This window comes from Oryctolagus cuniculus (assembly GCF_964237555.1).
Source record: "Oryctolagus cuniculus chromosome 16 unlocalized genomic scaffold, mOryCun1.1 SUPER_16_unloc_1, whole genome shotgun sequence".
NCBI classification, from domain to species: Eukaryota; Metazoa; Chordata; class Mammalia; order Lagomorpha; family Leporidae; genus Oryctolagus; species Oryctolagus cuniculus.
The window spans coordinates 4,396,672-4,413,638 of NW_027208201.1; the positions used below are offsets into that span (position 1 = coordinate 4,396,672).

The 16,967-nt window shown below is 59.6% G+C and overlaps 2 protein-coding genes across 6 annotated transcripts in view; one reads left to right on the top strand and one right to left on the bottom strand.

Annotated features, from left to right (window-relative positions):
* Window positions 1-16,967, top strand: part of HNRNPM (heterogeneous nuclear ribonucleoprotein M) — a 245,919-nt gene that overhangs the window by 116,590 nt on the left and 112,362 nt on the right. The gene's annotated exons all lie outside the window — the stretch shown is intronic.
* KANK3 (KN motif and ankyrin repeat domains 3) lies at window positions 164-12,698 on the bottom strand. 5 transcript variants are annotated; one of them, XM_008249138.4, is made up of 11 exons: window positions 12,614-12,698; window positions 7,857-7,918; window positions 5,878-7,185; window positions 5,699-5,798; window positions 5,293-5,520; window positions 5,124-5,208; window positions 4,442-4,658; window positions 1,402-1,544; window positions 1,107-1,307; window positions 929-1,027; window positions 164-381 (listed from the first exon to the last, which is right to left on the bottom strand). In XM_008249138.4, exons 2-11 carry the CDS (start codon window positions 7,888-7,890, stop codon window positions 298-300), a joined length of 2,499 nt encoding a protein of 832 aa, XP_008247360.2. In that variant the 5' UTR covers window positions 7,891-7,918; window positions 12,614-12,698; the 3' UTR covers window positions 164-297. The 5 variants fall into 5 exon arrangements, with proteins under 5 accessions (XP_008247360.2, XP_008247361.2, XP_008247362.2 ...); XM_008249139.2 differs by having other exon boundaries at window positions 12,464-12,646; XM_008249140.3 differs by having other exon boundaries at window positions 12,488-12,624.

Consider the following 16,967-nt stretch of genomic DNA (forward strand, 5'->3'; position numbering starts at 1 on the left):
GGGGTTTCACTAGGCCACTGTTCGGGGGGCCCCCGTGGGGTCACCGTTTCCCTGCACTCTGCAAACTTGGATGTGGGGGTGGGGCGAGTGCTGTGGTCTTCCCCAGCCAGGGGACCAACCTTAACGTGTTGTCATGCCCTGCCACAGACAAAAGAGGCTCATCTCGTAGCAACGTTTTATTGGGAAAGAACGTGGGGGAATGGGCAGAGTGGGGCTGTATCGGTCCTCGGTCCCTGCTGCGTAGCAGAGCGAGGTTGGGGGTGGGAGAGAGCTCCCTGCACCCAGGTCCAGCTCAGCTCACTGAGGCTGGGGGTCCCCTTCGCTGTCACCGCATCCTCCTTCCCCAGGGGTGGCCGTGGGGGAGTCCAGGGGTGACTGGCTCTAGAGAGAGGGAGGAGGGGTCCTGCTGTTGCCTGTGGGCTTGCCCCTCACCGTGGTCCCTGGTGGGGGGGCGTCCTGTGCCGAGAGCCTGGCTGCCTGGTTTGCATCCCGCCTCCGCCCCTCTGTGGTCAGGAGGTACCGGAGCTCTCTAGTGGGGCCGGTGCCCACCCAGTGGACCAAGTGATTCGGTGACTTCAGGTAGAAGAGCTGAGAACCCCTCCCCTCCCCTCCCAGGCAAACTCCCAGAACTGCCCTTGTCCCCTGCTGCCGTCTCTGACCCAGCCTGTGCCCACCTCAGGCCAAGGGCTCCTGGTTCCTTTGACATGCGTCTCCCCAGGTGCAGGTAGCAGGAACCCATGTACACACACAAAAGGTGAGTACTCTTTGCCAGCCTACTTCCCTGTTTACAGCCTGATCCTAGGTCTGAAGGTGTGCAGATTAAACATGGAATGCCAGCCTGGTAGGGAGCCCTGTCTGCAGCCCTGGGAGACGGGCCTCCCCTAAGCCTGGTGTGTAGCTGGGGGGATTGGTCTCTACCGCAGCTCACCTGGGAACTGGGCTGGCCTGAGCTCAGGTGCGCATGGAGCAGGGCGGCCACCTCATCCTGCTCGGCCTCCAGAGCTATGGCCAGGGCACTGGTGCCCTCCTGAAGAAAGTTAGACAGTCAGATCCCTGAGCCCACGCCTGGACTCCGCCCCACAGCACCCCCCGTGGCGGTGCCTCACATTGTCCAGGATGGCGGGGTCGCAGCCTGGCTGGGCAAGCAGCAGCCGGACAGTGTCCAGGCGTCCATACTCGCTGGCGCACATCAGCGCCGTGGCCCCGTCTGCGTCCTGCGCGTTCACGTCCGCCCCACACTCCAGCAGGGCTGCCACCGTGTCCTGGCGGCCGTGGCTGATGGCCAGCATGAGGGCTGTCTGCCCTGTCTGGGGGACAAGGAAGAAGGGGCGCTCAGGGCAGAACGGAGACTAGGGAGGTGGCGCCCCTGAACGCACAAGCAGGGCACGGGCGTCCACATACCTGGCTGGCCTTGGCATTCACGTCCCCCATGCGGAAGAGTCTCTGGACCACAGCCATGTCCTCCGGCCGCCCCACAGAGGTGAGCGCAGCCAGCATGAGGGCAGAGTAGCCGGCTCGGTTCTGGCGGTTGACTTCACAGACCCCTGGGAGGAAGTGGCCGGTCAGCCAGGAGCCGGGCACCCCCAGCTCCCTCCAAGGCAGAACAGCAGGGCTTCTCCCTCACCCGCTCAGGGAAGCCCTCTGAGACACGGTGTTTCAGGCTGGGCAGTTTTGGTTTGCTCGCTGCTGTATCCCTCAGCACTTAGAACAATATCTCGCACATAGTAAGTGCCCGGTGAACATTCGTTCACTGAATGAGCAAGTGTTTTCATGGCTCCCACCCATCAAGTCGCCACCTCCACCTGCTCTTTAAGGTTGTATTTGAAAGAGAGTGACAGATTTCCAGCCACTGGTTCACTCCTCAAATGGCCACAACAGCTGGGGCTGGGCCAGCCAGGAGGGGTCAAGAACTCCACCCAGGACTCAGGGGGGCAACTGGGGCTCAACACCAGCCCCTACCCTGGTCTCTGGAATCCACCCCAGCTTTCATGGCCAGAACCACCACTGGGGAAATGGCCTGTGGCCGTGGGGTGCCCACATCCCCTTGTCAGAGTGCCAGCTGGCATTCCTGCTGCTTGTGCCAGTCAGGCTTCCTGCTAATGTGCCTGGGAAGGTAGTGGGTGACCTGGATGAAGTTCCTGGCCCAAACCTGCTGGCTGGCAGGCATTTGGGGAGTGAGCCAGCAGAGGGTTCTGTCACTCTGCCTTTCAAATCTTTAAAAAGCCTGCTTCCCCATTGCTCCTGGAACACGGGTCACTGTCCACCAAAACCCACAAGGCGCCAAGGGTGTTCCTTAGGAGTCCTCACCCCAGCACCCTTGAACAAGACCTCGCTTGGAAACAATGTTTGCAGATAGGATCATCTTAACACAGGGTCGTTATGGTGGGCCCCGATCCAGTGTGCTTTGTGGAGAGAGAGAGACAAACCCAGGAAAGAGCCTACATGGTTAAGGAGTGGGTAAAGTGCCTGTGACCCCAGCTCCCTGCTGATGGCCTGGGAAAAGCAGCAAAAGAAGGCCCAAGTCTGAGCTCCTGCCACCCACGAGGAAGACCCGAGTGAAGCTGCTGGCTTGGCTCTTGTGGCCCACCCCATTCTCCCCCCTTCCTCCCTAGTAGGCCCCAGGAATGAGTAGAACTCAGCCTTGCATGAGGAAGTGGCAGGAACAGCCCGTGCTCAGTACTCTCAACAAGGAACAGGATGTCCCTCGAGGCCTTAACCCACTGAGTCCCGCAAGCCCCAGGGGACAAAATCCAGGGTCCCTCACCTACAGTGCAAGTGGGACCGCCCACCCTGGACAGCCAGCTTGGAGAGAAAGGCAACAGGCCAGGGTCTGAGATTCCGGAAGTGAGTGGAAGCAGAGGGAAGAAGCCAGGAGAAGGGGTGTAGACTGCCGGTCTGAGTGAGGGCAAGTGGTGCCAAGGTGGGCTGGGAAGAGGGGAGCCGGCTCCGGGTGCCAGGAAGAGGAAGCAGCGCCTACACACGGGGAGGGGAAGTGCCCAGAGGATTCGGGGTCAGGGGATGGGGGGCAGAGCTGGGTTCCCATGACAGCATGCAGGTAGGGGCAGAGAGACGCAGAGAACAAGGGTGAGCATTTGTTTAGCTCAGCAGTTAAGACTCTGCTTGGGATGCCCACAACCCGGCCCCCACTTCAGCTTCCTGCTGAAGTGAACCTGTGAACCCTGGGAGGCAGCAGGTGATGGCTCAAGTGCCTGGGTCCCTGCTGGCACCCATGTGGGAGATCCAGGTGGATTTGAGTTTCCAGCTCCTGGCTTCAGCTGGGCTCAGTTGCAGCTGTTGGGGAGTGAACCAGCAGCTGGGAAGTCTTTATCTGACTTGCAAATAAAAATGTTTAAAGATCATTTATTTATTCGAAAGGCCAAGAGCTGGAGATCTTTCATCTGCTCCCAGGCTGCAGCCAGGAGCCAGGAACTCCTTCTGGGTCTCCCATGCCATGGCCTTCCCAGGCGCATTAGCGGGGAGCTGGATCAGAAGTGGAGCAGCCAGTACTCAAAACTAGCACTCTGTTACACGGGATGCCGGCTTTGCAAGCCACAGCCTAAGTTGCTGCACCACAATGCTAGCCCAGCAGCCGGTGCCTGCCTCACCCCAGCTGCAGCCCCAGCCCCCTCCAAGGGGTGATGTGCCCAGGAAATGCACTTGATTCATCCACAATCCCTGTCTGGCTAGCACCAGCTCCCCGTCCTGGCCTGGGCAGCTGTGCCCTTCCCCAGGTCACCAAGTCCTGCAGGGATGGGAGGGATCTCTATGGTAGGTGGGGGACCAGCCTGCAGTGAGGAGAGAGGCCTCCAAGGACAGGCCCAGAGGTCAGCGGATCTGAAGGAGGGCACTGGGGGAGGGGGGCCAGGGAGGCTCCTGGCTCAGTCCCACAGGAAAGTCTCTGCATGTCGGGGTCCTCCCAATTCAGTAAATATCTATGTACCCAGCGTGCATCTCGGCTCCACCGGGGGAGGAGCTGAGGCAGAGGGGTGAGCAAGCAGGGGGCAGGTGAGTGGGGGACAGCGGGCCCGGTGCTCCAACCCAGAGGGCAGTCAGGGTTCTAACCGATGAGTACCTCCTCCGTAGACTGAATACTGGGGTGAAGTGACAGAAGGCACAGCGACCACACCTCCCACTACGTACCTGGCAACTTGCCCAGGGAGGGAGGAATTGCTATACCCATTTCACAAATGAGCAAACCAAGGCCAGTGAGATTAAGTAACTAATCCCAAAGCCCAGTATTCCCTGTCCTTGCAAAGTGGGAGGAGGGTCAGGACAGAGCCGGGCTTGACGGCGGGACCTTGGTGGGCAATCCATCCTCCGCAAACCTTATCACCAGAGGGCGGGCCAGTGCGCCCTCTAATGGCCACTCCTCCCCAACGTTCCCCAGCCTGGGTCTGCTTCCCTCCTCGGGGGCCCCCTCAGTCCCTTCCTTAGCTCTGACCCGTATCCAGCAGCAGATTGGAGATGGCCAGGTTCCCATGGGACACGCTGTAGTGCAGCGCTGTGTTCCCGTTGCCGTCCGCCAGGTTTACCACGTGCGCCAGCAGCTCGGGTCCCAGGTGCGCCAGCCCTCGCAGCACTCCGGCCACGGGCTCCGCCTGGGAGCGCCGCTGGCTGGACACTCGAAACCACTCCTGGGCCACCAGGCGCGCCGCGCCCTGCCGGCAAGAGAGCAAAGGAGGCGTCAGCGACCGCCCAGGGCGCAGGGCTGAGCCGGGGCAGCCCGGCGGGGCTTCGATTCAGGCAGGGGAAGAGGGCCGCGCCCCTTTCAGAGAGCGATCCAGTCCGTGGGGAACCCAGGCTCCAAGGGGTCAGGGCAGGGATGAGGCTACTGCTCCTGTCCAGGATAGAATCTGGCAGAGCCTGGAGTGAGGCGAGGCGCCAGGGCTCGCTCTTGCCGGAGTGGGGCTGCGGCTGGGGACCGAGGGAAAGGTCATCGCTGTTGTGGAGGGAAGATCCCTTTGGAGAGCCTGGGGTCCGGGGAGGTTCCTGGTGTGTGTGGGGGGGGGTGGAAATTGGGGACACTCCCCCCCCAAAAAACGCACACGCTCTAGGAACCCCGGCGTGCTTCCCTAAAAGGAGGTCGCGGAGGGCCCCCCAGAGAGGGCTCTCCGAGCACTCACGCCGTCGCGGGCGACCCCACGCGGTCGGCTCAGCTGCTTCTGCAGCGCGGCGCACGCTTCGCGCAAACGCGGACTCAACTCGCACCTGCAGGGGAAGCGGAGCAAGGCTCAGCAGCAGTGGCCCACAACGGCGCGGGCGCTCCCACCCCGGGCCCCTGGCGCCGCTCACCTCCCTTGCGCCCCAGGCTGAGTTGCCTCTGCCTCTGCCTCAGCCTCGGGCTCGGGCTCGGGCTCCAAGTCCTGGGTGTCCTCGCCGCTGGGAGGCCCCGGGGGCCCGGAATCGGACGCCCCGCCACTGTCATCCCCGGAGCCGGAGCCGGAGGAGCTGCTCCCCAAGGGCTCGGCTGCGCCGCCGTCCTCGCTGTCGCTGTCCTCCTCACTGGACGAACTCTCGTACCTGAAGGCAAAGTGGGGGAGGCATGGGCTAAGCCTCTCCTGCCAGAGTGGGGGAAAGCGGCTGTCTCCCATTTTCCAGACGAGAAAACTGAGGACTGCCGAGATCACGCGGAGCGCAGAGGGGCGCAGCTGGGATTCACACCCCGTCTAGGTCCCCGCAGATGGAGGGTAGTGCTCACTCTCCGTTGAGGACCCCGACAAACTGCAGGTTCTTGGGCCCCGGGCTGGGCTGGGCGCCAGGGGTCCCGTCTCTCCTCTTCATGATGGATTTGAGGATGCCTGGTGGAGATCAGGTGAGAGCAGTGAGTTCGAGTCCCGCGGCTGGACAACCAGGGCTGAGCGAGGGGTGAGCACTCACCCGCAGGAGCCACGGCCCTGTCTCCATCTGTGGGTCCCGGGGGGTTCTCCTGAGTCAGGGAAGGGGCCTCGGCTGGGGCCTCGGTCTGCGTGGCCTTCTCAGCACAGCTCCAGGGGGTCTGAGTGGCGGCTTCACGCGGCTGGGACTCCGCCGCCGCTGCCGCCGCCGCTTCCTCTGCAGCCTTGCGGGCTCCCTCCAGCTCCCGCAGCCGGTCCCGCAGGAGCTCGCTCACCCCGCGCTGGTGCTCCAGGCTGGCGTGCAGCATCTCCAGCTCGCGCTCGGCAGCCGCGGGCAGCCCCAGCAACGCCTCGGTCACCCATGCGTCCGCATCTACGGTCTCAGGGGCCGCCTCCACGCTGGCCTCCCGGGTCTGCCACGCAGCCTGGGCACTCGCCTCTTGGGTCTCGGGCACGGCCTCGGTGCCTGCTTCCCGGGTGTGGGGCTCCCCATCGGGGATTCCGGCCGCCCGGTCGAGAGCCTGGAGAGCCCCCTCGCTGCGTCCCGCCGCCAACCCGTCGGGGCAGTCAGCCCTGGGGCTGGCTCTGGCGCGGACGCCTCGATCGGAGGTGGCCAGGCGCTCGGTGAGCCGCCGGAGTTGGGCCAGCTTGTCTGGACGCGCTTCGGCCTCCTCATCTGGCTCCAGCTGCCCTCGCGCGGCCAGCAGTCGAGCCTTCTCCGCGCGCAGCACGCGTACCTGCTCCTGCAGCTCGGGCAGAGCGCGCGCTTGCTCCTCGAGCTCACGCAGGCGCCGCAGCGCCGCGGCCATCTGCTCGCGCACCAGCTGCAGTTGAGCGGGGCCCGGCGAGGCGAGGGCCGGGTTGGGGGCGGGGCTGGGAGCCGGGCTGCTGAGGCCCGACCCGCGTGGGCTCCGTGGAGCCCCGCGGGAAGGGCTGGGCGCGCGTTCATGCGCCTGCGCCAGCTCCAGCCGCCGACTGGTTTCCAGGAGCGTGTGTTCGACGCGCGGGTTGCGCACGGGCGCGCGCGGCGACAGCTGTGGCCTCAGGAGCCCCGGGGTCGCGCCCGGGGAGAGCGCCCCCGGAGCCCCACCGTCGTCACTGGCAAGGGACTCGCTGGATGTCCAGGCCCCTGGGCTGCGCGCACCCGCAAGGCCGGACCTGGGTACGCGGGGGCGGCGTGGAGGTGGGGGTCCCGGGGCGCGGCGGGCAGCAGGGCCGCGTTCCAGCTCCTCGACATACTTGAGGAAGTCCAAGTCCAGGTGGAAGCCATAGGGCGTCTCCACTGAGTAGGGCGAGCTCGGGCTTCGTGCTCCCCCGCTGGGCCCCGGGCACAAGCGAGGGCCACCCAGATCTGTGGGCATGCCGAGGAGGAGGGTGTGCCATCAGGCCGAGGAGACTCCCCTTGCACCATAACGTGCCTGCACCCGCACCAAACCCACCCACACACATCAGACTCTTCTATCTGTATCCAATCACCCAAGCGATGGCGCGTTTAGTGAGCACCTACTATGCGCCAAGCACTTTTCTAGACCCTGCGGACACAGCAATGAACGACCACACACATCTCTGCTTTCCAAGTGGTGCTGAACGTCCTAACAAGCACAATACTAGCAGGATGGAATGGAGGGTAGTCGGAGGGGGTGCAGCTCTGGCTCTGGTTAGCAGGGAGGGTTTCCTGTGGACGGGAACTTAAAATAATGAGGAGGAAGCAGCTGGGGACAGGAGGTTTCTAGAAGGAAAGACCCGGGGGGTGGAAGGGAGCAAGGTCAGTTGGAGTAACCAAAGGGTTCCCAGAGGACTGGTGGGAGGGAGGGGAGAAGAGCTGAAGGCTTGGGCAGGGACCTTGGTGCGGGGGGAGGGATGGGCATTTGCTGCACCTGCATCAGGGAGTGCCAGGGTCATGGCATTGCCCGAAGGACCTTTTGGAAGAGTCTCTGGCCACTGAGCAAAGGAGGAACTGCAGGGCTGTGTCCACACGGTGTGGCTCCGTGTCCACAGTCGGAATGCATTTTGTACACTCACCGGGCAGGCTTTGGTTCAGGGCAAACTTGGCCATGATTCCTGGAGTCGCTGTCAGTCACACCCTGAAAGGGGGCCCCAGAGGCATGAGGGTGGGCCCGGCACTAGAGCTCCACCCACGCTCACCTCTCCAGGGACCCCTCACCCCACCCCCACCCACCCTGCACACACAGGCACTCTCTTTCCTCCTCCTATAAGAGACCTGGACAGTTTGAATGTAGGGACCTCCCCTCCTGCTGCCAGACCTCAGCTAGGGTTTCTGTCCCTCCCTGGGGGAATATGTGAAATCATCGCTCTTGACGCATCATGGCACAGCAGGTTAAGCCACTGCATGCGATGCCAGCATCCCATATGGGAGCATCAGTTGTAGAATCTCAGATGCTCCACTTCTGACCCAGCTCCCTGCTCATAGGACTGGGAAAGCAGTGAAAGATGGCCCGCTAGGGCTTCTGCCAGCACAGTGGGTTCCAGACTCCTGGCTTCAGCCTGACCCAGCCCCGGCCATTGCAGCCATTTGTGGAGTGAGCCAGCAGATGGAAGATCTCTCTCTCCCTCGCTGTCTGTAACTCTGTTTTTTCAAATAAATAAGTAAATCATTTTTTAAAAAATATGTATTTATTTATTTGAAAGAGTTACACACAGAGAGGAGGGGCAGAGAGAGAGAGAGGTCCTCCATCCAATGGTTCACTCCCCAATTGGCCACAATGGCTGGAGCTGCACCTATCTGAAGTCAGGAGCCAGGAGTCAGGAGCTTCCTTCAGGTCCCTCATGCAGGTGCAGGGCCCCAAGGACTTGGGCCGTCTTCTGCTATCCCAGGCCAAGCAGAGAGCTGGATTGGAAGAGGAGCAGCTGGGTCTCAAACCCGTGCCCATATGGAATGCCGGCACTTCAGGCCAGGGCATTAACCCGATGTGCCACAGCGCTGGCCCCAGTAAATCATTTTTTTAAAAGAGTCTCTCAAATTTTTTTTCCCTCCTTAGAGAAATGAAAGTGAGATATGTAATTATATGTCTGAATTTTACCAAGGTCACCTGTAAGAACCTTACAGGAAAGAGGGAGGCACTGAAGACATCTGTCTTGCTGGAAGGTCCCCAGTTGAGTTGCCTCCTGGCTCTGTCCTTGGCTTGAAGGAGCTTGTGATAGAACCACAAACAGCCGGCGCAGCTCAATAGGCTAATCCTCCACCTGCAGCGCTGGCACACCGGGTTCTAGTCCTGGTCGGGGCGCCAGATTCTGTCCTGGTTGCCCCTCTTCCAGGCCAGCTCTCTGCTGTGGCCCGGGAGTGCAGTGGAGGATGGCCCAAGTGCTTGGGCCCTGCACCCACATGAGAGACCAGGAGAAGCACCTGGCTCCTGCCTTTGGAGCCATTGGCGGCCATTGGAGGGTGAACCAATGGCAAAGGAAGACCTTTCTCTCTGTCTATAACTCTGCTTCTCAAACAAATAAATAAATCTTAAAAAAAAAAAAAAAAAAGAATGACAAGCACTCAGGTTGTCAGAGCTGTGGCTATCCATGGGGAGGGGACAGAAGAGTGACCCTTCAGGTAACATGATGGGGGTGTTTTTTTTTTTTTTTTTTTTTTTTTTTTTTTTTTTTTTTTTGACAGGCAGATAGAGAGTGAGAGACAGAAAGGTCTTCCTTCCATTGGTTCACCCCCCAAATGGCCGCTACGGCCGGCACACTGCACCGATCCGAAGTCAGGAGCCAGGTGCTTCTCCTGGTCTCCAATGCGGGTGCAGGGCCCAAGCACTTGGGCCATCCTCCACTGCCTTCTTGGGCCACAGCAGAGAGCTGAACTGGAAGAGGAGCAACCAGAACAGAATCCAGCGCCCTGACTGGGACCAGAACCCAGGGTGCCGGCGCCACAGGTGGAGGATTAGCCTAGTGAGCCAATGATGGGGTCTCTAAGAAAGTGAGGGAGGGCCGGCTCCGTGGCTCAACAGGCTAATCATCCGCCTTGCGGCACCAGCACACCGGGTTCTAGTCCCTGTCGGGGAGCCGGATTCTGTCCCGGTTGCCCCTCTTCCAGGCCAGCTCTCTGCTGTAGCCCGAGAAGGCAGTGGAGGATGGCCCAAGTGCTTGGGCCCTGCACCCCATGGGAGACCAGGAGAAGCACCTGGCTTCTGCCTTCAGATCAGCGCGGTGCACCAGCCTCAGCGCACCAGCCGCAGCGGCCATTGGAGGGTGAACCAACGGCAAAAGGAAGACCTTTCTGTCTCTCTCACTATTCACTCTGCCTGTCAAAAAAAAAAAAAAAAAAAAAAAATGAGGGAGATTTGGCACATACCTAACCATGCGCTATTTAATAAGGTGTGTCCAGAAGTTTCATTAAAAAACACAGGGTGGCCGGCGCCGCTGCTCACTAGGCTAATCCTCCGCCTTGCGGCGCCGGCACACCGGGTTCTAGTCCCGGTCAGGGCGCCGGATTCTGTCCCAGTTGTCCCTCTTCCAGGCCAGCTCTCTGCTATGGGCCGGGAGTGCAGTGGAGGATGGCCCAAGTGCTTGGGCCCTGCACCCCATGGGAGACCAGGAGAAGTACCTGGCTCCTGCCATCGGATCAGCGTGGTGCGCCAGCCGCGCCGGCCGTTGGAGGGTGAACCAACGGCAAAAGGAAGACCTTTCTCTCTGTCTCTCTCTCTCTCACTGTCCACTCTGCCTGTCAAAAAACAAACAAACAAACAAACAAACACAGGGTGGGCAAAACAGGGCTTTGGAGAACCCAAATTAAAACCTTCAGGGGGCAGAAAGGTGCTTGTATTGAGTGCCCCCTGTATGCCCTGCCTGATGAAATGTAACTCCATTCAATCCTGCAAGGTAGAGACCATCATTCCCATTTTACAGATAGCGAAATGGAGGCCCAGCGACATTAAGTTGACCGCCTGTGGGAAACATCCTTAGGCTGAACTCTGCATACCTTTTAGGGACCCCTTGGCCAGCAGTCCCCAGGCACAGCTTTGCACCTGACCTCTGCCAGACCCAATCTATCCTCTCCCTGGCCCACTGCCCACCTGGGCCAACCACATGGCTACCCCTCACCAGCCACCCCCTTCTGGGCTCTTGTATTCCTGATGCCCTCATTCACTGAGCGCCCACCAGCCTGCTAACTGTCTTCCCACCTGCATCCAGTCTCCCTGCTCCCCACCCCTAAGCTTCAGAGGGGCCCCTTCCGGTCCCCAGCAGCTGCTTCCCGTCACCTCATACCGGCTGTGAGCCGCGGGCCAGCAGGGCAGAGGGTCATCGCCAAGGACAGCCCGTGCCTCTCTCAACTTGTTTTCAGGAAATTGCCGGGAAAGATCTGGGTTTTGGAAAAAGCCTGGGCCGGGCTTAGGGGTCTGGGCTTTCCTCTCCCACAGCGGGCGTGTGACTCAGTGGGGTCGGCCCCTTCCTCCTGTGACCTGGCCCCACCCAAATCTGAGGTGCTGGACTCTGACAAAACAGCTGTGGGTCACCCCTAAGACCCAAGCTGGGCTGCCAAATGGGCGGATGCTTCGGAGAATAACAGGGAAATCAACCCTCTGGCTTCTGCTCCAGACCAAGCTCTGTTCTAAGCGATTCACTGACGAACCCGTTTTATAAATCCTACCAGAAGGCTCTGAGGTTGGGCTTCCTATTACCAGTATCCCTCTCTCCACGGTACAAATGGAGAAACTGAGGCACCGGGCCTTCAAGTGACCCGCCCAAGGTCACACATACGCAGCAGCAGCTGGGCCAGACCTCCTGGGTTGGTCATTCTATTTGAGCCCCTTTCCCTTTCCAGGAGGGGCAGGGGAGCGGGAGGAGGGAGGTTCGCCCTCCCAGCCTGCACCTGTCAGTTCTTGACCAGGGGCGAGGCGGTATGGAGAGGCAGGTGCACTCCACGGCGGCTCCAGGGGTGCAATCTCTCCGGAGTAGGGGGCGTGTAGCTGCGCTGGGCTCTGCAATGGCTCCCCGGCCCGGCTGTCACAGCTAGATACGGGTCTTCTGCCTGAGACCCCCTCATTAGGCCGTCAGAGCCGGAGTCACACGCCCCCACGCCCGCCCCAGGGACTATTTCGGGACTCGGAGCTCCTACCGTGAAACCTGAGGCGGCGGGCGGGGGTGGGGTGGGGAGGGGTTGCCGCTTATACTCCGGGTCCTGGGCCTGGGGAGGGGGCGCCTTCCCGCCTCGAGATCCTGGAGGCTGGCACCACCCCCTGCCCCCGTCCCCAGTGTTGGGGCGGGACTCTCAGAACCACCCTCCCCAGGCGGGCTGGAGGAGGACGACAGCGGGAAGGAGGTGGTGTCGCCCCCCGACCTCCACCACCGGGTCAACCTCGCAAAGACAGAGCAGTTTCCTACAGGAAAGGCCACGGGGCGGTCCCATCCGCTGCCCATTGTCCGCGGGTCCGGGGGCGGCCGTGCCTCCCCCCAACACCATTTCCGCACCCCCCCCAACACATACCCCCCAGTCCGGTGCAAGTGGGCTGGACCCGGGCGCCCAGGCCGTCCGGCAGAGACGCCGGGGAAGGGTCCCGAAACTGGCCAGGGCGCTAGGGGCGAACAAGTCCCCCTAGTTGGCTCCTGAAGGGCTAGGGGGAGCGGTCTCTTGACCCGGAGCACCCCACCCCACCCCCGTTCTGCCCACTGCCCACCTGGGTCTCCCCGGGTGACTGCACCTGCCCGGTCGCCGCTCGCGGAGCCCGCAGAGGGGCTGGAAGCGCAGCGCTCCGTCGCAGTGTGTCCCCTGATCCCTTTCCCCTCCACTGGGCGCCCAAGGCTGTCCCCGCAAGCTGGCGTTTTACCTGAAGCCGCAGCCTCGGCCGCGCCTGCACGCGAGCCCGCCCCCTCGAGCTTCGGGGACGGGTTATCTAGGCCTTGACCCTAATGGACGGCCGTGCCAGCCAACCAGCACCCGAAGCTCTCCGACCTGTCCAATAGCGAGAAGAGGTGGGCCTAGAGGGCGGGGCCAGGAGTATGGGGCGGGGATGGGGTGGGGCCTGGGAAGACGGTTCTTCGAGGGCTGCAAGCTGACGGACGTTGGTGCCCGCGCGACTGCCGGGTCTGGCCGGACTCCGAGCTGCTTGGATCTGCTCCACAGGGCTCCAGAGAGCCGTGAGAGGACCCCCGAGCAGAAGAGTGACCCGGTTGGGTTTGTGTGATTGGCGTTCGTTTCCCGGTGTCTGGGGGAAGGTACCAGGACCCTGGATCTTCCTGCACACCACAGGATGCGGAGCCACCTTTGGCATTTGTCTGTCCCTGCGCAAGTGCCCCGTGTGTGCCCCGCCCCTCCTGCTTTATTAGCCTGTGAACTGCTGTCAGTCTCTAAGAAGAAGAAAAAAAGCACAGCTCTCTCACTTACTTTTTTTTTTAAGAGTTATTTTATTTGAAAAGCAGAGTTACAGAGAGGCTGAGACATAGAGAGAGAGAGAGAGGTTTTCCATCTGCTGGTTCATTCCCCTGATGGCCGCACATCCGGAGTTGCACCGATCCTAAGCCAAGAGCCTGGAACTTTTTCCATGTCTCCCAGGCGAGTGTGAGAGTCCAAGGACTTGAGCCATTTCCACTGCTTTCCCAAGCCATAGCAGAGAGCTGGATCAGAAGTGGAGCGGCCGGGACTCAAACCAGCACCCATATGGGATGCTGGCACTGCAGGCGGTGGCTTTACCCACTATGCCACAGCACCAGCCCCTCTCTCTCTCAATTATTTATGTACTGATTTGCCAGCTGTTTCTCTCACCAACATGCCAGAACTATAAAAATGAGGAACTGAATGGTTTGGGACATTGCTTGCACCTCCTTCCACATACAATAGACACTTCATAACTGTTTGCTACAAAAATAATTTAAAATTACATTAACTCAGGGTTGGCGTTGTGGCACGGCTTGTTAAGCCTCTGCCTGTGACACCAGTTTGAGCCCCAAGTTACACAGAAAAAAAGAGGGAGAGGGAGAAAGGAAGAGAGATCTTCTGTCCACTGGTTCACTCCCCAAGTGGCCACAATGGCCAGGGCTGGGCCAGGCTGAAGCCAGGAGCTAGGAGCTTCACCCGGTCTCCCATATGGGTGCAGGAGCCCAAGCACTTGGGTCATCTTCCACTTCCTTCCCAGGTGCATTAGCAGGGAGCCAGATGGGAAGTGGAGCAGCTGGAACTCAAACCAGTGCCCATATGAGATAATGGCACTTCAGGTGGTGGCTTTACCTGCTAAACCACAGTGCTGGCTCCTTCAGCATTTTTTTAATTAATTTTATTTATTTGGAAGGCAGAGATACAAAGAAAAATAAAGAGACAGAGAGGGGCCAGTGCTGTGGAATAGTGGGTAAAGCCACTCCCTGCAGTGCTGGCATCCCATGTGGGTGCCGGTTTGAGTCCCAGCTGCTCCACTTCTGATCCAGCTCTCTGCTATGGTCTGGGAGGTCAGAAGAAGATGGACCAAGTCCTTGGGCCCCTGCACCTGCGTGGGTGACCCAAAGGGAGCTCCTGGCCCCTGGCTTGGGATTGGCACAGCTCTGACTATTGTGGCCAACTGGGGAGTGAACCAGCAGATGGAAGACCTCTCTCTCTCTTTGCTTCTCCTTTCACTCTCTATGTAACTCTGACTTTCAAATAAATAAATAAATTTAAAAGAGAGAGAGAGAGAGAGAGATCTTACGTCTCTTGGTTCACTCCCCAAATGGCTGCAATAGCTGGGACTGGGGCCAAGCTGAAGCCAGGAACCTGGAACTCCATCTGGGTCTCCCATGCAGGAACCCAAGTGTTTGAACCGTCTTCCACCGCTTTCCTAGGTGTATTAGCAGGGAGCTGGATTAGAAGTGGAGCAGCTGGGACTTGAACCAGAGTCCACACGGGATGCCAGTGACACAGCCAGCAGCTTAATTTGCTGCACCACAGTGCAGGCCTCTAATCCAGCATTTATTGAGCACCTGCCATCCTGGGCCTCAGCGATGAGAGAAGGCAGATTTGCAAGCCAATGTTTCCGTTAAGCTAATGCTTATGTGAAGGGGTGACCAGATGGGAGTCTGGGAGAGGCAAGCCCCAGAATTGGTGTAGGAGGGGGGATATGGACCACCTGGAGAATGTTCAGGAAGGCAGCCTACTGACACTGGAGGCAGCAGAGTGGGTATTTGCAAAGGAAAACCTGGTGAAATTATGTTCGAGGGAACTGAACAGGCTGGTGAGGGGGCAGGCAGGTGCCCCAGCAGTTAGGACGCCACACCGGAGTGCCCGAGTTTAAGTCCTGGCTCCACTTCTGATTCCAGCTTCCAGCTAATTCACACCTGAGAAGAAGCCGGTCCCTGCCACCCATGTGGGGGACCCGGGTGGAGTTCCTGGCTTGGCTCATGTGAGAAATAAACCAGTGGATGGAAGATTCTCCAATCTCCATCGCTGTCTCACTGGTTTTCAAATAAATAAATAAATAAAATCTTTAAATGCATGGAAAATTGAATCAAAAGATGGTTCAAAAATTTTTTTTGAAATCCATGCATGTGTGAGATCTTCAAAAAATGTGTACCTTGAAATACCCTGGGTCCCTGCCATGCACTTAGGAGATGAAACTGAGTTTGCCTGGCCCCACCCTGGCTGTCGTGGGCATTTGGAGATGAAGCAGTGTGCCGGCAGTTCAGCACGTCCCTCTGCCATCCCTGTCCCTGCAGATTCGCAGTGGCTTCCAGAACCAGGAGGAGGCTCAGGTTTGATTCCCCCAGCAGGCTCCAGCCCCCCCAGTCCCCCTCCCCACTGTAGTTCTGTCTCAGGAGGCAAGCAGCCCTGGGGGTTGCAAATACTGATGTCTTCTCTCTTGCGTTTCTTCCTTGTGTGTGAGTTAGAATTCAGCTTTTTAAAAATGTACTTATGGCCGGCGCCGTGGCTCAATAGGCTAATCCTCCACCTAGCGGCGCCGGCACACCAGGTTCTAGTCCTGGTCGGGGAGCCGGATTCTGTCCCGGTTGCCCCTCTTCCAGGCCAGCCCTCTGCTGTGGCCAGGGAGTGCAGTGGAGGATGGCCCAGGTGCTTGGGCCCTGCACCCCATGGGAGACCAGGAGAAGCACCTGGCTCCTGCCTCCGGATCAGCGCGCGCCAGCCACGGCGGCCGTTGGAGGGTGAACCAACAGCAAAAGGAAGACCTTTCTCTCTGTCTCTCTCTCACTCACTATCCACTCTGCCTGTCAAAAAAAAAAAAAAAAAAAAAAGTACTTATTTGAGAAGCACGTAGACACAGCAACAGACAGACAACCAGGGAGAGTTCCCATCTGCTGGGAGTTCACTCCCCCACATACCTGGAAGGACTCGAGCCAGGGGCCAGGAGCCCCATTCAGGTCTCTCCCTCATGGGTGGCAGGGACCCAACTACTTGAGCGACCACTGCTGCCTCCCAGGGTGTGCAGTGGCAGGCAGCTGGAGTCAGGAGGAGCAGCTAGAGTGAAGAACTGGAACCCAGACACTGTGATCGGGATTGTGAGTGTGCTAACCACTGGACCAAACCCCGACTCCTGGAAAACCTCTTCTCCATAAATAGCAGCTCCCCGCATCCGTGGCTTTTCCCTTCCTGGAGTTATCCACGGTCAGTCGAGGTCTGAAAATATTCTATGGAAAGTTCCAGAAATGCACAGGCATACATTTGAAATTGCTCACCATCCCCAGCAGGCTGCTGCAGTGCTCAGTGTCCTGCCCGAGATGCACCCCACCCATCTTCTCTGCGCGCCCGAGCTGTAGGGGCTGCCCTCCTGTTAGTCGTAGGTCTCACACTGAGTGTGGTGGTCTCGCAGTGCTTGTGTCCTGGGAACCCTGATTTTACTCTGGGAGGCAGCAGTGACGGCTCAAGTCACTGGACCCCTGCCGCCCGCATGGGAGACCCAGATGGGGTTTCTGGCTCCTGGTTTTGGCCCAGCCCAGTGCTGGCTGTTGGGGACATTTGGGGAGTGAACCAGCAGATTGGAATTCCTCTCTTTCTCCCTCTCTGTCTCCCTTTCTCTTTGCCTCTCAAATAAATAACTCAAATTTTTAAATCCCCCTCAGATCCATGAGGGATTGGCTCCACGACACTCCCCCATACCCCACCCAGGGGATCCCCATGTTCATGGCTGCTCAAGTCTCTCATACAGAATGGCTGAGGGGGCAGGGGTCTGGCACAATGGTTAACTCCTATCAGAGAGCTTGCTT

Coding starts and splice junctions, on each gene's coding strand:
- KANK3 (XM_008249138.4), bottom strand. CDS start 7,890: ATGGCCAAGTTTGCCCTGAACCAAAGCCTGCCCG. Junction 1,545..4,441: donor CAATCTGCTGCTGGATACGG/GTCAGAGCTAAG, acceptor ACTTCCTCCCAG/GGGTCTGTGAAGTCAACCGC. Junction 1,308..1,401: donor TGAATGCCAAGGCCAGCCAG/GTATGTGGACGC, acceptor CTTGTCCCCCAG/ACAGGGCAGACAGCCCTCAT.